The 17,820-nt window shown below is 42.7% G+C and overlaps 1 protein-coding gene across 4 annotated transcripts in view; it reads right to left on the bottom strand.

Annotated features, from left to right (window-relative positions):
• Positions 1-3,565: 3,565 nt before the first annotated feature.
• The window catches only part of ATAD2B (ATPase family AAA domain containing 2B), an 89,662-nt gene continuing 75,407 nt past the window's right edge, over positions 3,566-17,820 (bottom strand). For all 4 annotated transcript variants that reach the window (XM_069973079.1, XM_069973081.1, XM_069973080.1 and 1 more), the window contains 4 exons: positions 16,288-16,923; positions 12,304-12,398; positions 11,859-11,987; positions 3,566-11,098 (listed from right to left, as the gene is read on the bottom strand). In XM_069973079.1, the coding sequence (XP_069829180.1) occupies positions 11,057-11,098; positions 11,859-11,987; positions 12,304-12,398; positions 16,288-16,923 (902 nt within the window). In that variant the 3' untranslated portion in view covers positions 3,566-11,056. The remainder of the gene's footprint in view (positions 11,099-11,858; positions 11,988-12,303; positions 12,399-16,287; positions 16,924-17,820) is intronic.

The following is a 17,820-nucleotide window of genomic DNA, read 5'->3' as shown; positions in this document are numbered from 1 at the left end:
CTTACACTTATCCTCCACTCCCGGTATTGAGAGACTGCTTAGAAATGTAGCACTCTCTCTACTGTTAGAAATGGCCATAGAAAAGTGTGTGAGGAGATGGAAGAGGATATATGGAGAGCAGTTTCCATAAGCTGTAGAAAGAGAGGAAAGCAGATGCAAGGCAGGTTGTAGGGTAAGATTACTTAACCTGTATATACACTGGTGGTGGTGTTACCGTGTGAACAGATGTGTCTAGTGGTGGTGTTACAGTGTACAGGGCAGGTGTGTCTAGTGGTGGTGGTGTTACGATGTACAGGGCAGGTGTGTCTAGTGGTTGTGTTACAGTGTACAGGGCAGGTGTGTCTAGTGGTGGTGTTACAGTGTACAGGGCAGGTGTGTCTAGTGGTGGTGGTGTTACGATGTACAGGGCAGGTGTGTCTAGTGGTTGTGTTACAGTGTACAGGGCAGGTGTGTCTAGTGGTGGTGGTGTTACGATGTACAGGGCAGGTGTGTCTAGTGGTTGTGTTACAGTGTACAGGGCAGGTGTGTCTAGTGGTGGTGTTACAGTGTACAGGGCAGGTGTGTCTAGTGGTGGTGTTACAGTGTACAGGGCAGGTGTGTCTAGTGGTGGTGTTACAGTGTACAGGGCAGGTGTCTCTAGTGGTGGTGTTACAGTGTATGGAGCAGGTGTGTCTAGTGGTGGTGGTGTTACAGTGTACAGGGCAGGTGTGTCTAGTGGTGGTGGCGTTACAGTGTACAGGGCAGGTGTGTCTAGTGGTGGTGGTGTTACGATGTACAGGGCAGGTGTGTCTAGTGGTGGTGTTACAGTGTACAGGGCAGGTGTGTCTAGTGGTGGTGTTACAGTGTATGGAGCAGGTGTGTCTAGTGGTGGTGGTGTTACAGTGTAGGTGTGTCTAGTGGTGGTGGCGTGACAGTGTACAGGGCAGGTGTGTCTAGTGGTGGTGTTACAGTGTATGGAGCAGGTGTGTCTAGTGGTGGTGGTGTTACAGTGTACAGGGCAGGTGTGTCTAGTCTGAAATTAGAAAATCCCCATTGCTTTCCCTACTTTAATGTCCTACCTTTGTGATATATCACTTTAGTGTGAATTGTTTTAATTTTCTATCAGTTTCAGCCGGAAGTCAAATAACCTTTTTGTGAGTGGTGTGTAGAGAAAGAAGAGCACCCAGAGCAGACATCGCAGGATACAACCACACAACCTAGATCAGGGGTACAAAACCCAGGCCCTCCAGCTGCTGCAAAACTACAATTCCAATCATACGGGGACAGCTAAAGCTTTATATGTCTGGGCATAATGGGAGTTGTAGTTCTGCAGCAGCTGGAGGGCCGCAGTTTGACACCTGTGCTCTAGATGCTGCATGTAAACTACATAACAATAAGTGTGAAAATAGATGGGTAAACTAAAGGATATTTAGACTCAAACTTAGAGCCACATTGTGACTCAAGGTGACAGTACTAACATATGGAAAATATTTTTTCCAAATCAATCTGTCCATAGCCGTCAATTTTGTAGAAAAAAAAAATAATTAAAATTTACCATTGGCCTTCTAGCCAATACTGTGCTGGGGAAAAATAGTTCTGTGTATTTTTCAAAACGTATCTTTTTTTTTTTTTTTTTGACGGACACAAAAACACATTTTTTACAATGGAAGTCAATGGAAAAAACGGATCTAAACGGATTCAAACAAATGCATCAGTTATTTGCAAAAATAGGATTGCAAAAACGCAGTGTGAACCTAGCCTAATAAAGACAACATTTGGCTGATCATGTCTTTTGGTCCTGACCGCACTGCACATCACTACGTGTAATAGACTGATATGTAAAAATAATAATACTAAACAAACCTATCTGCACTCCCTGATGTCCTGCTAGCTTCGGCCCGCTCCCCGCAGTCTTAGCCAATCACTGGCCGCAGCACTGTCCCGGTGACTAGCTGGACAGCCTGTCACTTTACACACCATGGGGAGCGGCCTGAAGCTAGCAGGACATCACGGAGAAGTATGAATCTTTATTATTTTACAATGGCCGCATGGAAATCGCTAACTATTTACACAGCCCTTGCTGCACGATTATCAGGCCGTTTATGGGCTCAGTAAGCGAGCGCTGATCTAGCAGATGGGTGCTCACTTATATGAAGTTATCGGACCATGTAATACAGCCCTTACTGATGTGCCATGACATAGCGAAGGTAAAAGTACATGTTATAGTGACTTATTTTCACTCCCACTCTCTACACTTGTGTAAGACCCATGTGACAGGCCGATGGAAACTGCCTTTCGTGTGCATTCCTCCCTATGTACAGGCAGTATGTGTATATTATTAATAAGTTTACTATTACGGCAGTAATCTCCTTTTGGGAGATGGCACAAGCGAGGTCGGTCACATGAGAACACATCTTACGTTTTGTGTGTTTAATCTAGTTTTATAAAAACTGAAAAAGCATACACTCATCTTACTGTATGTCCAAATGACCTTTTGCATAATAAAACTATTCTGGACCAGGACCTGCATGCTGCATTTACCCATAGCACTCCCACTTGGCATACTCCATCTTGTCAGCTCTGCTCAGCAGTGGTTAGAGACTTGCTACTATGATGTCTCCAATACAAGATCCTGCTCCCCTATAGCTCTATAGCATTCTCTTTAGAGAAGCAGCAGCAGCATGGAGGACTCTATACACAGCAGCATGGAGGACTGTATACACTAAGTACTAAGCTGTGCCGCTCAAACCTGCAGAGGGGCGAGATAACAGTTACCAGAATCAGCAGTGTCTGTACCTCTGTCTCTCCATCCACTTCCCTGTTCTCCTTGGCTGAGACTGTGATAAAGAAGGAATTATCAGCTCAGAGGGATAAGGTTACAGCTGCAGTCTGTCTCTCTCACAAGACAGAATTTATCAGTGAATTGGGAATAAATGATCAAAACAAAACAAGGGGTAGGAGAAGAGCCTCATAAATGGATTAAGAGGCGCTTTTTTTCCTTTAAAAGGGTACTCCAGATGAAAAAAAATTCAAATCAATTGATGTCAAATCAATTAACGATTTGTTATTTACTTATATTAAAAATTTCAACTCTTCTAGTACTTATCAGCTACTGTATGTCCTGCAGGAAGTGGTGTATTCTTTCCAGTCTGACACAGTGCTCTCTGCTGCCACCTCTGTCCATGTCAGGAACTGTCCAGAGCAGGAGAGGTTTTCTATGGGGATTTGCTGCTGCTCTGGACAGTTCCTGACATGGACAGAGGTGGCAGCAGAGAGCACTGTGTCAGACTGGAAAGAATACACCACTTCCTGCATGACATACAGCAGCTGATACGTACTGGAAGATTCAAGATCTTGAAATAGAGGTAAAATACACATCAGTATAAATTTCTGACACGTTTTTTTTTTGTTTTGTTTTTTTTACAAACTATTTGACAAGAAATGTAATGTTTGGTTACTTTCTAAGCGACCTTGACCTTAACAACAGATTGTTCAGGTGAAAACCACAAGTCGTAAAATAACACATAATCCCCATCTCATCTTTATTCAAGTATGTCACAGCAGTTATATTACAAATTACAGTAATTTCTTCCAAAAAAATTCATCAAGTTCAAAAATGTGTTTTTTTTTTATTTTTTTTAAATAACTTACTTCAAAAACTAAATAGAAAATAAAGTCGGAAAAACCAAACAGGAAAAAAAAAAAATGACAAATTTAAATACCGTTTTGGATAAAAACCCTACAGAATCCAGAAAATATGCCTTGGTTAATGAGAACTATATGCACATTAATAATAATAATAATATAATAATAAAAAAACAATGGCAAAAAAGTACAGGATAATTCCCAACAAATTCAAGCTTAGGTTGTGATCACGATAAATGGATGTTAAGCTCCTGAGCCAAGCTTCCAAGATTCCAACAGACAAGCGATTGCAAACATAGTAAAAACAGGTAAGATGGCTAAGTAACCGAGAGAATTGGCATTATAAGAGAGAAAAAATTTTAAAAAAAATAATCACGTAACCAGCAGGTTCAGAGGGTATTCAAGCATGAAAGGAGGACACAACCGTATATACATGGTGGTATGTATTAGTAGACTGTAAGCTCATGGGGCCGGGTAAGTCCAGAGAGAAAAGAATACCCATAATGCATCCTGTATATTATCCAACCCTGGAAGGTGGGTTCCCAAATTTGTTTAACCCAGCCCCCTTTTGAGGTGTTGTACTAATGTGACCGCCTGATTGGTTAACATGCATTTTGGGCATCCAGTATAGGCAAGTTTACACCACCCAATATAAAGTGAATGGGGCCAACCTGCGTCAGGTCCTCAATAAGTCAAAGAGGTTACATCCATGGTAGATAGTGAAAAATACACTCTACTAACACTAGTTAAGCCGTAGCACCAATCAGAACATATGAAAGGCTTTTTGGGTATGACATTTGACCTTTTTTTATGGAAGTTGTCAATCTCATGCTGTCTGAGCAAAGAGTCAACAGGGTGGTCCCAAAAGACTACTTCCTACCCCAACAGATGATTGATAGAGGTCCTTTTTGTTTGGTTATATGGAAAGAAGAAACCACAGTAACCACCTCAAAGACTCATGGTTCGGGCAGCATGCAAGTAATGGCAGGTTCCCTTTAATATGGTTAATCACCTTAAAGGGTTATGCAACGTTAGGAAAAACATGGCCACTTTTTCCCCAGAGACAAACACCACTTGTCTCCAGTTCAGGTGCGATTTGTAGGTAAGCGCCATTCACTTCAATAAAACAAGAGTTGCAAAACCTACACGCAAACAGGAAACGAGAGGCGCTGTCTCTGGAAGAAAACCCCTTTACGAAAATGTGAAGCTCTTTGATCAAACTTCAAGACAATTGTGGGTTCTGAAGGGATCGATGGTGGAAAGCCCCCAGTGTTTACAGATACCTTATGTGCCACATTACGTAACCCAGCATGTTAATGCCATGAGAATGCAGGTGCTTCTATCTGGATTGGCACCTTGCAGTTCTGCTTTATCATATCATAAAATAACCAAGGCAGTGGTGATACAGTGGTGATAGTCCTCCCTCATGACAACCCAATCTACTGAACGTTAGGATGAAAACTGGGAGACGTTCTAATATGGATATTGACCACCAGGTTTGTTAAAGTCACGTTCCTCTTTTGAAAGCTTTTTGCACAGTATAAGGCTATGTTCACATTTGGTAAGAGACCGTCCGGGTCACAGAACAGCCGGTCTCAGAAAAGATCACTGCAGTACGCGCCCGCATCAGAACCCCCCTGGATGCAGACAATAGAGCGTGCGGCCAGAGCCGCAAGCTCCATTGTGTGAACTGACAGGGTTTTCTGCGGCCGCTATTCAGTGAATAGCAGCCGCAGAAAACTGACATGTCAGTTTCTCACGGCGCCACTAGAGATCCCGGCCGGAGTGTACACACTCTGACCGGGATTCCCTTAGCCTGCAGCAATACATAAGTACCGCAGAAATCACGACCGTTGTAACAATGTGATTTCTGCGGAACTTACGTAGTGTGAAATCTACACAAAGTTTGCCAATGCTTTGTGTCCCTTACGTGCTCTTCTCCAGACACCTCCAAAGTGACTTTCAACATACTGTTGGTTTCTACTTGGAATCTGACCGAACACCAGGTGCACTGCATTCTGATAGATACTATCTCAATGTCTTGAGTGGTGCTGTCCATTACTGGTCTCACGTGAGCTGGCATCTTCTGCAGGATCTGTGTCTGTATACACCTTGCCGAGGTTACGTAGAGTTATCCTATGTATGTATTGCAGAAGAGCGAACTTACAGTAACGTTGAGTTCACACGATTCTGATTGAATCTCCCCCAGCCTAGCGCTGCATCCGTCTTCTCCAGCCACAGGGAGTCAAATGCCGAGTGATTGGATTCTTGTGAACCCAAAATGACTAAGTTGGCTCATCTCCAATAGATACGTGGCATAACTTTACATAACCAAAAGGCGGTATACAGACACAGATCCAGCAGAAGAAACTAGCTTATGTTGGGCCAGTGTTGGACAATACAAATCAAGACACAAACTCAATGTCAGTAGGGGGCATACAAAGCCAAAGTATTAGTAAACCTGGCGTAGATGACCATTGTGAAAAGCAGATTTAAAGACACGGATTTTACGAACAAAAAAGTGAAAATTCATTTCGCTACAGACAAAAAAAAAAAAAGTTAGCTATGCGGGAGATCTCGAAGCCTTCTCCACAGCCGTATTTAATTTCTATAGAAAACTTCGCAAAAGGTCGATTCCACTGTACAGTATTTCCACAGCTATTTCAGAATGAAGTTGTGAAGAGAAGCTGGCTTGACGCTGCCATCTTAGCCTCCACTCCCATGGTGCTTTGTGAGGGATGAGGTCATTGATTCGATAATCTCGCTGGTTGCACAGAGTACCCGTGCTCTCGCAGTAGGGGGTGACAGAGCTCTTGTAAAATAACTAATCGCTATGGATTTTAGTCTCTTGGAAAGGTTACGGTTGACTGAACACTTCTGCTGAGAACCAGAGACTCGGAGCCGTTCTCATTTCTGTACAGCGTCAGGCCCATACTACCTGCTACCTGGGAAGGCGAATTTCAGATCAGGTTTTTTTTCCGAGAGAGACGCACAGTAGGAATCATTTCACAAGCCAACTTTCTAGACAAGTAAACGCTCTTGGTTTTATAAATTCAAAAAACTTTTTTGGGGCCATAAAATGTATAAAAAGTAAAAGGGATAATACAATAAAGTCAATGACAATACAAAATAAACCTCTTATATACAAGACACGTATACCAACGTACAAACTGTGGCCTGCTTACAGAGATCGGAGAAACCAAGACCCTCAATACCATCAATAATACAGGCAAAAAAAAAATAATCCCACAAAAATATCACATATCCGCAGCTATAAAAAGTTCAGTCCACATCCGTACGTTATACATGGAGCTTAGTACGAGGGGGGTGGAGAATATATGAAAAATTATAAACCAGTCACCAGAATTTTTTTTTTCTTTTTATTAAACAATAAAGGAGCCGATGTTGCCTAGCAGCAGACAAAACGAGTTCTATCTTATAAAAAATGGCTACTTTGTGTGTCAGTGACCGCCGCACCTTACCCAACATGTGCTATACAAGTTTTTGTTAATTTTTTTTTTTTTTTTTCAATTAGTTAAGGGGAGTAATATAACCAGACCTATACAATAGTACAAACAGCAGCCCAAGGGTTTTTTGTTTTTTTTTTAAACAAAAGAAAATTTAGAACTGACTTACGTTAGGTTAAGTCCACATCCTATAAGTAGCCTATGTGGAGGCGATACATTGGCATACCGGCAGAGTGGTATCTAAGCCACGTATATTGATTATAATGGACTGAACATAGTCTACTATTTCAAAACATATATAGATTTGTTGTGCACTAGAGATGAGCAAACCTACGCATGCTGTGAACCCGGACGCTCTGCATTCGATTACAGGTGGCTGTCCAGGAAAACATTGGGAAACCTGATCATGTTCTAGGTTCATTCACCTCTATTGTGTACCCTTAAAGGGCACATGGCAGTACATGATTGGAAGTAGTACATTGTCCCTACTAGTAAACCAGGAAGAGGTTTGGGTTCATACGAACCTGAGCGATCGGCATTTGAATCCCGTTGTCTTCCTATTCCGTAAAGAATGTAGAGACAGCCAGAGTCCCGTCTGGAAAAGAGGAATACAGCCTATGTCATAGGCTGCATCCCTGTTTTTTTAAGTGGGACTCGGGCTGTCGTACGAACCCCAACCGATTCGCTCATCTCTAATCTCTACCTACAAGACTATAGTTGGTCCACTGATATCAATAGACATGGCATAAGCGAGATGTGATACATGTCAGTAGACCATCCTTGCAGGTGTGCCAACATATCCTCCAAATGTAGCCAACGATCGGATGGGAACGCGGCCTTACACATCGATCGTAGTCAGCATACAAAGAAAAAAAAATTCATAAAACACAATTTATCATAAATCACCATAGCAAGTGTGTACCTTTTTGACCGAAATACTGCGACAATACTTACAAAACAAATTACATAAAAAAAAAAAAAAAAACACGACATAATAGGAGGTTTTTAAGTAACCTCTCATGGCAGAAGCAGACTTTTTTTTTTTTTTTTCCATATAAAAATTGGTCACATCTGCTAGTTATTTCATCAACCAGGCTTGTTTTAGGGCAAGTTGATAAGGAGCTGATCAGAAAATGTTAAACTGTGCAGTTAATTTATAGAGCAGAAATATATATGTTTAAAAAAATTAGACCCGGGACTCTCCTCAATGTACGACTGTAGGATAGTAAATAAAATTCTGTATATGGGACTAGAAGAGCATGTAAGGCCGTAAGACCTCTACATCAGGTATGCCATGCACAGGACGTAGTAAAGGAATATCACAACTTAAAGGGAACCTGCCACCATACTAATGCTGCCTGAACCATGAGTTACTGTGGACCACCCCAATGACTCATGATTCAGGCAGCATTAAAGAGCAGGAAGGTTTCCTTATAACCGCTCTCCATCTGCACAAAAATATCATATGAAATTTTTTTTTTTAAAACGTGATTCAAGTAATGTCACCTCTCGATGCCCACTGACCGGCCACCCTGGGCTCAATGTCAGCTTGGGCACCCTCCTTATATCAGACTGCATTTAACTAGAGACTAGAGGGTCTCCAGTTGCATTGTATTCACATAGACATTTTCCATTGCAATTTCTAAAAAATATTTTACAGCCCCCCCAAAAAAAAAAAAAATTCATGGAAAATTCAAGGAAACAATTCTCTAAATGGCTTGTAAAAGTAAATCCATCCCTACAGATTTCATTCTTAAAAGGGGTTATCCAATACATTAAAACTGATGGTCTATCCTCCAGAGAGGACATCAAATATTAGACCCCCCCCAGATGCCAATCAGCTGTTTAAAGGGGGTCGCAGCAGGCAAAACTGAGTAAACATGATTTTCTGTAAACCTTTAATTCTTATACTGCAAAAACTATTTCAATGGTGAACACATTGTACAGGCCAGAGCCGGGGACACTTTTTAAGTAAGTAGTAAGATATCCGTACAGAGCGTAACACTGCTACAGGAAAGTAACTTGGTAGAAAGTTCAATTATATTAAAAAAAAAAACTATAGTAACTTGTTCTCATTGGTTTAATACTGGGCTGGAAGCCAGAAGCAAAGGACAAACCCTACTCCCTATTCCATTCTGTTTGCTCTTATGTCTGCGGTATACTCACCTTACCACTCCTCCGAGACTCCCGTTCTAAAGGCCACTGGTGCCGGTTCTATAATTCCAGCCATAATGCTACAACACATGATCAGAGCAATGGAGGCCTGTGAACCGAGATCTGAGGATCGGTAAGGTAAGTATAACTTGCCCCATTCCTGCAATGTGTGAACAATCCTTAAAAATAGTCGATTACCCGTCAAGATGTAGGTGACCTACAAATTCTTTCGTCTTTTTACTCGGTGAACATTGAAGGATCAGCATCTTAGCTAGAAAGATCTGCTTCCCGATTACACTAGAGGGCAGTTAAAAAAAGACCGTGTACATACAACGCCATATAATTGTGGCAAATAGCACCTTTACAACGCACCGTAAAGCAGAGCAGGTCAAAGGTCGAAGAGATCAAAAATAGCATTTGCCAGTCCTAACAAATAAGATCGGATAGATACCACAAATATAGATACATAAAAGGGTCTGATGCCCAATACCAGGTACTGCCACCTTCCTATTACAGGCCTATTCCTTTCTATGGAACTGCCAAGCACCTCCAGCACCAGGTATCGGACAGGGGAAACAGGACAGGAAAAATACAAACATGTCCGTCCTATTGTTTTTCCTCGCCAGAAACCACTGAGGAAAGGTCTGGCAGCTCCACAGACATTGAGACGTGATCCGATGCCTGAAGTCAACAATAGCAAGGTGGAGTCTTCACATTATACGGTGGAGGAAAGCAACCGATTGACAAATGCCGCAATGCAAAGAACAGTCTATAATATTTCTGTTCAGCGTAACATTTTTTTCAAACTGTAACATTTACCACAATCCGAAACAAAAAAAAATTCAAATAAAAAAAAAAAAAATATTGGTGCATAGGGAGAGGTATCCAAGCTGTGGATGTAGATAGGTTCAATGGAGGCTTTAACACTTAAAAGATACTGAAAAAAAATTATATGGGGAAAAAAAAAAAATACTAAGTGGCTTGTAGCTCATCGATATGTTCATATTCACCTACTGTGGATAAACAAACCTGGCATTTTTGTAAAAAATTTGTATACGATTTCTTCAGATTGCTCCAATCCCTATGAGACATACACCAAAAAACGAATTGAATATCCTAATATAGTGTTAAAAGAAGGCACAGAGCGGGGCGAGCTCGGGGGTCTGAGATTAAGCTGCCACTAACCGGTTCCCACACTGCTTCTGAGAAAGAATCACGAGAGGCTGAGAAGAGACGACAACGCCGATGGTTTAGGGGAGTGATAACACGAAAACGAGACATAAAAAAAAAAAAAAAAGAGAGAAATAAATAAATACAAGTTCCTGGCTCCTGTATGATCCAGTTTTCTGTTTGCTTTTTTGTTGTTGTTTTTCAGTCCCATCACATGTGATTTGATCCCCCCCTCTTCTAAGACGTGAAGAAGGTAGTTGGTGCAGATGGCTTTCTAGCATCAGAGTGTAGACAGTAGGGTGGACTTGCCATCCATCTACCATTAGCACCTCAAATCTTCAAGCTGTGGTGATATTTTTATGTTGTTTTTTGTGTTTTTTATTTATTTTTTATTCATTTTTTTTTTAATTTTCATTTGTCCACTTGCAACGTGAAGTTCTGTTTGGTTCTAGTAGGCTGGTTGGCATCAGGTACCTGAGACAATAGCACCAATCTCATTGAACAGCAGATGGTGAGGTTGAACACTGGAGAGCGAGGCTCGGAGCAGAACTTGGTGCCACTAGGAATAAATAAAAAATCGCTCGGAGGACTGCGCTCTCTCGGGAGGAGTCACAGAACAGATGTTGCTGTTTTGGCAACTTTCACAGGAATGTATGAAACTTATCAACTGTCCTTTCCAGCTCCTGCAAGAAGCAAAGAAAAACTTATATTACATAACATATAAAAAAGAGAGAGTCCTAGCCAGCTGCCTATGGGAGGCCACCAAAACAGCCAATGTCTACTAGGAAACCCCCACTGACGGTAGTACTCCTCCTATGGAGAGGGGATAGCTTTATTACGTAGGACTTCCCTTTTGACAGTAATTGCCCTACTTCATGTCTTCTCTAGTGATCTCCTGGTTAGTAAAACAGGGGAATAATATAGGTTAGAAAGCGATTATTATTATTTTTTTTTTAATAAGGGTACAGAAAGGTGTCAGAAAGTTATACAGATTTGTATACGACTTTTATTTAAAAATGTTCAGTCTTTCCATACTTATCAGCTGCTGTATGTCATGCAGGAAGTGGTGTATTCTTTCTCTGCTGCCACCTCTGTCCATGTCAGGAACTGTCCAGAGCAGTAGCAAATCCCCATAGAAAACCTCTCCTGCTCTGGACAGTTCCTGACATGGACAGAGTTGGCAGCAGAGAGAACTGTGTCAGACTGGAAAAACAACATTTCCTGCAGGACATACAGCAGCTGATATGTACATGAAAAAAAATAGAATTTTAAATAGAAGTAATATACTAATCTATATAACCAACATCAGTTGATTTACAAAAAAAATAAAAAAATTTAAAAGGTTTTCCTCCCGGGAAGTACCTCTAACCGGTGTTGGGGAGGCACGTTCATCTACACATAGCGGATCAGTTTCACGCTTGGTGTACTTCAATAATGCCTTACCTCTAGTAGACTTGTTTTATCATAGTCCATCCTGTGTGTGTAGATGCACTGGCTAAGAGCAGAGTACCACCGTTCTAGTTCATCCACTGTTAAGTTGTTGCTCTTTTTTACCACACTATCAAGCAGTCTCTATAAGAGAAGAAAAACAGACCGGATGAGAAAAAAACCCTGAGATTTCTGGGTAACACAAAAATGTACAGAATCTAAACCTTTCCACTTTTTCTCTTCTCTAATCTACCCCAATCCATACATATACTATATAGAAAGAGACAAGGGGCGGAGGTAGGTGAGTGCATGGGGGGGGGGGGGTATCTGCATTGTCTTTGTGAGAGTATATAATACTATACAGCCAAGTAACCCTTTGGTATCTCCAATATAGTAGAGTGTATAATCAGGTCTTTGCTGCTCTGCCCACATACAAGAAAGCCGCCACATGGGCTCTTACCTCAAGTCTCTTGTGATCAACAAGCAGCGGCGGCTCTGGGTCCAGCATCTCTTCCAGGTGCTGATCTCGGAGTGGTATTGTGCCCTCTGCTTCACCTGTATGGGGACAATGGCCAGTCTCAATGTTAACAATGACAGATGAGCAAACAAGGACGAGTTCGGGTTCGTACAAAACTATTGGCATTTAACTCCCACTGTCTTCCCGGTCCGTGGGTCCAGAGTCCTGTCTAGAAAACAGGTAGGGGGAGATTTATCAAACATGGTGTAAAGTGAAACTGGCTCAGTTGCCCCTAGCAACCAATCAGATTCCACTTTTAATTCCTCACAGACTCTTTGGAAAATGAAAGGTGGAATCTGATTGGTTGCTAGGGGCAACTGAGCCAGTTTCACTTTACACCATGATTGATAAATCTCCCCCATACAACCTATTCCTGTTTTCCAGGCGTGATTTGGACCGTCTCCACCTTCCCCACAGAACGGGAAGACAGCGGGAGTCAAGTGCAGATGGTTCAGGTTCATATGAACCAGAACCTCGGCCCGATTCGCTCATCCCTATCAATACTGCAGTAACACCGGCCGCTATTGGACACTGTAGAGGGGTGCACCCATCCCTTTTCTTGTCTTGGAATTATCTTCGAAGACAGTCAGGGCAAGGAACACCACCACAGATGGGACCTTTCATGCTCTCCGTAAAAAGCCCTTTAAACTTTCCTCAAAAGTGAGAAACGTAGGGTCAGTAGGGTCAATCGCGTACACAGTTATCAGCCTTTTCCAGATCTGGCCTCCATTATTCACGGATAATAAGTGCCAATGATATCTGGGGAGGGAAGGCTGGCATTTTGTTGGCTGACACTTTTGTTTTCCAGAAGATAAGTCACCACCAGAGCTGGTTACCTTCCCTCTAAACGCCTTGCAATGTTTATGGAGACACAGCAGTCCAGTGAACGTGTATGGGCACCGTATAGACAAATAATCCTCAATGACAGATGGACGGGACAGACAGGAAAATCCCTTCCCCCGCGATATCTGGTCAGATATCTGACATCCATACGCGCACATGTCAGCTCATCTGGTAAGCCGCTGCCCTGTTATTGTCAGCAGCTTAGATGTAATATTTCTTGGAGTGGATAAATCCTGGTCCTGAGACGCCAGGCCGGATTCCTGAACCCCCCGTCTATATAACCACCTGCACCCTCTCGCAGCGGCATGTGTTGGAACGTCTTATATGACAGCAATAATTATCGAGCCGCCGGGAACCAGCTCTTGATATTTGATATTTCGGGAAGATGTTTGACTAAGGATCCAGAAGTGGTCGTGGTTTTGATTAAGCAGCTGCTCAACATTTAAAACCAGCCGGATTCCTCGGGCGTAACCTTTCCGAGCGGCACCGGCTTTCAGGTTGTTTGAGCAGCTATTTCCAATGAGACCGGCTTCTAAAGCTTTCCTGAAATGGGGGCATCCGAAAAGCCGAGCTTCAAGCGCTCGCTAAACAGACGCTTTGTGCACGGGAGAGGTTTACTGGCTGGAGCCCAATACTTCTCACTACATCACAGGATAGGAGAAGATTATAGCCAACATGTGAAGGCCTGTATGGGAGATATGGAGGAGCTACTGACTACATAAAATAAGGAGAGGAAAAAGGAAAAACATAAAACTATAGGATTGTCTGATCTGGATAATACCTCTATAACGTATAGGCCTCAAACCAAGGACCTGGACTCAAAACTTCTCAGATCGCAATCCAACTGATCATCTATAATGCAGGTGTCAAACTCTGGCCCTCCAGCTGTTGCAAAACTACAACTCCCATCATGCCTGGACAGCCAAAGCTTCAGCTTGCCCAGACATGATGGGAGTTGTAGTTTTGCAACAGCTGGCGGACCTGGGTTTGACACCTGTGATCTATAAGATGTTTTCAAAAAACAAGTCAGATCCACGGAGGTCGCACCTCACAATGTTAAGGACGGAAAGCACAAGACACCTCCAGAGTTGTTTTAGTGGCACCCGTGGGATCTATACAACATTAGGGTATGTTCACACTACGAAATCCATGCGGATAACTTCCAGCTGACTCAGTGGAGGCTCCCACTTAAAAGTTCTGCCCATCCCATAGGCTCCATTCTATACTCAGATTCCTCTGTCGGCCCCCCAAAAAATTACATTGGGGGATAGGGATGGGGGGTGAGCTGCAGAATCCACTGAAAGTTATCCGCATGGGTTCTGTAGTGTGCACATATCCTTAGGCTTTAAAGGGAACCAGCCAGCACATTTGTGCCGATTGGGCTCCCGGAACGGCTGCATGCACCTGGCTCTTCGGTGGCGTCAGGAGATCCGGGCTCCGTGGGCTTCATGTGTGGTAAAATGCATTTTAATACCACACAAGGTGTGGAGGGGGGAGCCATGAACTAGTCATCTGGGCTGTGACTAGTCCAGTTTCTCCTTCCTGTCAGCGCCACTAACGGGCCCCCTTGCCTGTCAATCACCCTGCAGAGCACGCTGACAGGACAGAGAGCCATGACTAGTCACAGCCCCGATGACTAGGTTCACAGCTCTGCCCCTGCCTCGAGTGCGGTATTAAAATGCATTTTACTGCACATGAAGCCAACAGAGTCCGGATCCCCTCGCACCACCGGAGAGCCGGCTGACAGGAGTGTGCAGCCGTTGGTTCCCTATAGAACAGTGTGATATAAACAGAACTTTGTTGCTATACTGTTCCCTTTTCATTACAAAGCCATTGTCTTTTTTCGGTTGTTTACTTGGGCTGATGCTTTCTCGTTTTACTAATGTCCTTTTCCAGGCATTTCCTTTCATTATGTTTATTAACATTTTTGGTGCATTTTTCTGTTTCCTGGATTGTTTGTTTGGTTATTTTTTGCTATTTGATGTCGTCTCTTCAAAGGCTGTGATACTGATGTGATTGATAGATTGTTGCTTTGTATTATTCTTGTGTGATTGACATATACCTTCCTGTTTGATACTACTCCATTATCCCAGTGTATAATTTCTTTTGTATCTTTATACATTGTTTTGCTGACCATCCCCCTCCCCCACCCAAGAACTTCACAGGGAGACATTATTGATTTTTTTTCTTCTTTCCATAGTAAAACTGTCCTATTCTTTCCTACGTCGCATCTTTTGTTTCTGAAACTATTTTCTCCATAATGTATGTATTTTTTTTTTTACTTTTCATCTGATATTCCCGTAAAACAAAGACAGTGAGATTGCCGTATAAATATGTGCACATAAAAGGAACGTCTCCGAGAAGCTGGAGAGGAACGTGGCCAAAGAGACATACAGATTGCACGCTCAAGATAAAAGCTAAGAAAAAAGTTTTTCCGTTCCTATACAAGGGAGAACGGATAGGAGAAGACATGTTTAAAGGGGTACTCCGGAGAATATATTTTATTTTCTAGCCAAGTGGTATCAAAAACGTATACAGATTTGTAAATTTCTAATTAAAAATCTCAAGTCTTCCAGTACTTCAGTGAATTTTTTTTTCTCTGTCCATGTCAGGAACTGTCCAGAGCAAATCCCCATAGAAAACTGGACAATTTCTGGCAAAGACAACGTGATTAGTGCATTCTCTTCCGGCCCAGTCTCATGTGATCTGTACAGACAGTGTTGGGACTGGCCCACCAGAGTAGCGGTGGCCCCCAGCTTTAGAACCTGCACTGACACTGACTGGCATGTCTTTTCTCACTAGTTCTTCATTGGTGGGCCCCCAGGATCATTTCCTCTGGTTGGCCCCAGATACCCCAGTCCCACACTGTGTACAGCTGTGCAATGTAAGTCTATGGTGTTATCTCACACAGAAAGAGCCAAGAGAAAGACACCTGAGAAAGAGCATCTTCAATATGGCTTCCTGTAAAAACATTGTAGAATATAAAAACATTTCACTCACATCTATATAATGGATGGAAGGTGAAATACATAAGATGTTCCCTTTAAGGAGGGGTGTGTGTGTGTGTGTGTGTAACTCACTTACCTTCTTGCACACCCGATAATTCCACACTGTCCGGCTCTTTCTCAAGCTCCCTATTCTGATCCGCTTCTGTTGTTTGCTGCTGTGGCGCCGGATCGCCACTTGCACTTACTGTATTACAGCAGTTCACTAGTTCATCATGGTGGGCTCCTGATTCAGAGTCTTTGTCTGTGGTTTCAAGGTTATCAGATTTCACATTTCCATTATGAATACCTGACACTGGTGTGCTTTCTATACTGTCCATTGACGCACATCCATTGACATAGTCTGCCGCAAGTGGAGGATCCTTGCAAGGAACCGCTCTCTCCGTCAACGCTACATTGTTTTTTACCAACATGGATTCGTTGGAGCTGTCCTCTTCTGTGGACACAAAGCTGCTGCCCTTCCCAAGGGTCCCGTTCTGGTGGTCTACTTCTCCATCCATGATATCGCAAGAGGACTCATCGTTTGTCACCGAGGGATCTCCCGTCTCGTCTCCGTTCTCATCCAGACAGTCTCCATTCTCCAAGGGGTCCTCGTTGTCTTCCTCGTCTCGGAACTTGGAATCTTCGTCCTCTTTCTTTAAGTAAGTGGATTTCTTTTTCGGAAGGATTCCCCTACCCCACTGCGAGCGTCGGCGGTGCTTCTTGCGAATTGGAACTATTACAAGAAGGGATAGAAAAAGAAAAACACTAAGTAAATTCTTGTGTGTGTTCTGCAAACATAAAAAAAAGGTTGTAAGAGAAAACGGATGAGGCGCCCCCGTCTCCCCACAGCTGGGACAGGAGCCCGGTGCGGTCCACTTCATGTTCTGACGGAGGCGCACAGGCTTAGTTCCTAAATACCAGGGATAAAGCAAATGTCGGAAATTAGCTGCAGGCTTTTCTTTAAGGGAAAACACATTATACCTAACTGAGGACTGTGCAAACCACAAGACACACAATACTAGGTATTAGACAAGAAATTACAGCCATTTCTCATTATTCCAGTGTATATCAACATGTTGTTGTCTGCTGGGAAGTTTTTTGTGTTTGTTTTTTCCATAGTTTGACTTGTTGGGAGTCATGGCATTGGGACCTGAATGAAGAAGCAAACAGCTCATAGCTGGCAGATTTCCAGGCCAGGCTCTTCATGGACTTTATGGCTGCTCTCTTACATGAAAAGGATGTAGGGGCAGTAAAGGAAAAGTAAAAAAAAATTCCTATTCTTTCCCATACTGAAATTCATTCACTGTCTGCAAGCAAATCAACATCATCCGCACAGAACTGTTTAATTCTACACTGGACACTAAAACTAAGCTGAGACTTCCTGTTATGTCTGTGGTGATAAGAGGAGGCTGCTGTAAAGTGATCTGTACAGCATTGCAGCGTCATGTGACATCAGTAGTCAGAGGAGACAATAGCAGCTCCCTGTGGAATGACCTCCTCAAAGGTCAATGATGTTTCACATTAAAGGGGAAGTCCGGGCAAAATAATTTTAAGTTATGTTATTGCCCAACAAAAGTTATGAAAATTACTAATAGACACTTAATATAGGAAACACACCTATAGTGCATTT

This window comes from Dendropsophus ebraccatus, chromosome 6 (genome assembly GCF_027789765.1).
Source record: "Dendropsophus ebraccatus isolate aDenEbr1 chromosome 6, aDenEbr1.pat, whole genome shotgun sequence".
In the NCBI taxonomy this organism is placed as follows: domain Eukaryota; kingdom Metazoa; phylum Chordata; class Amphibia; order Anura; family Hylidae; genus Dendropsophus; species Dendropsophus ebraccatus.
Note: the sequence above shows the minus strand (reverse complement) of the source record. Positions and strands in the feature narration are given on the sequence as shown.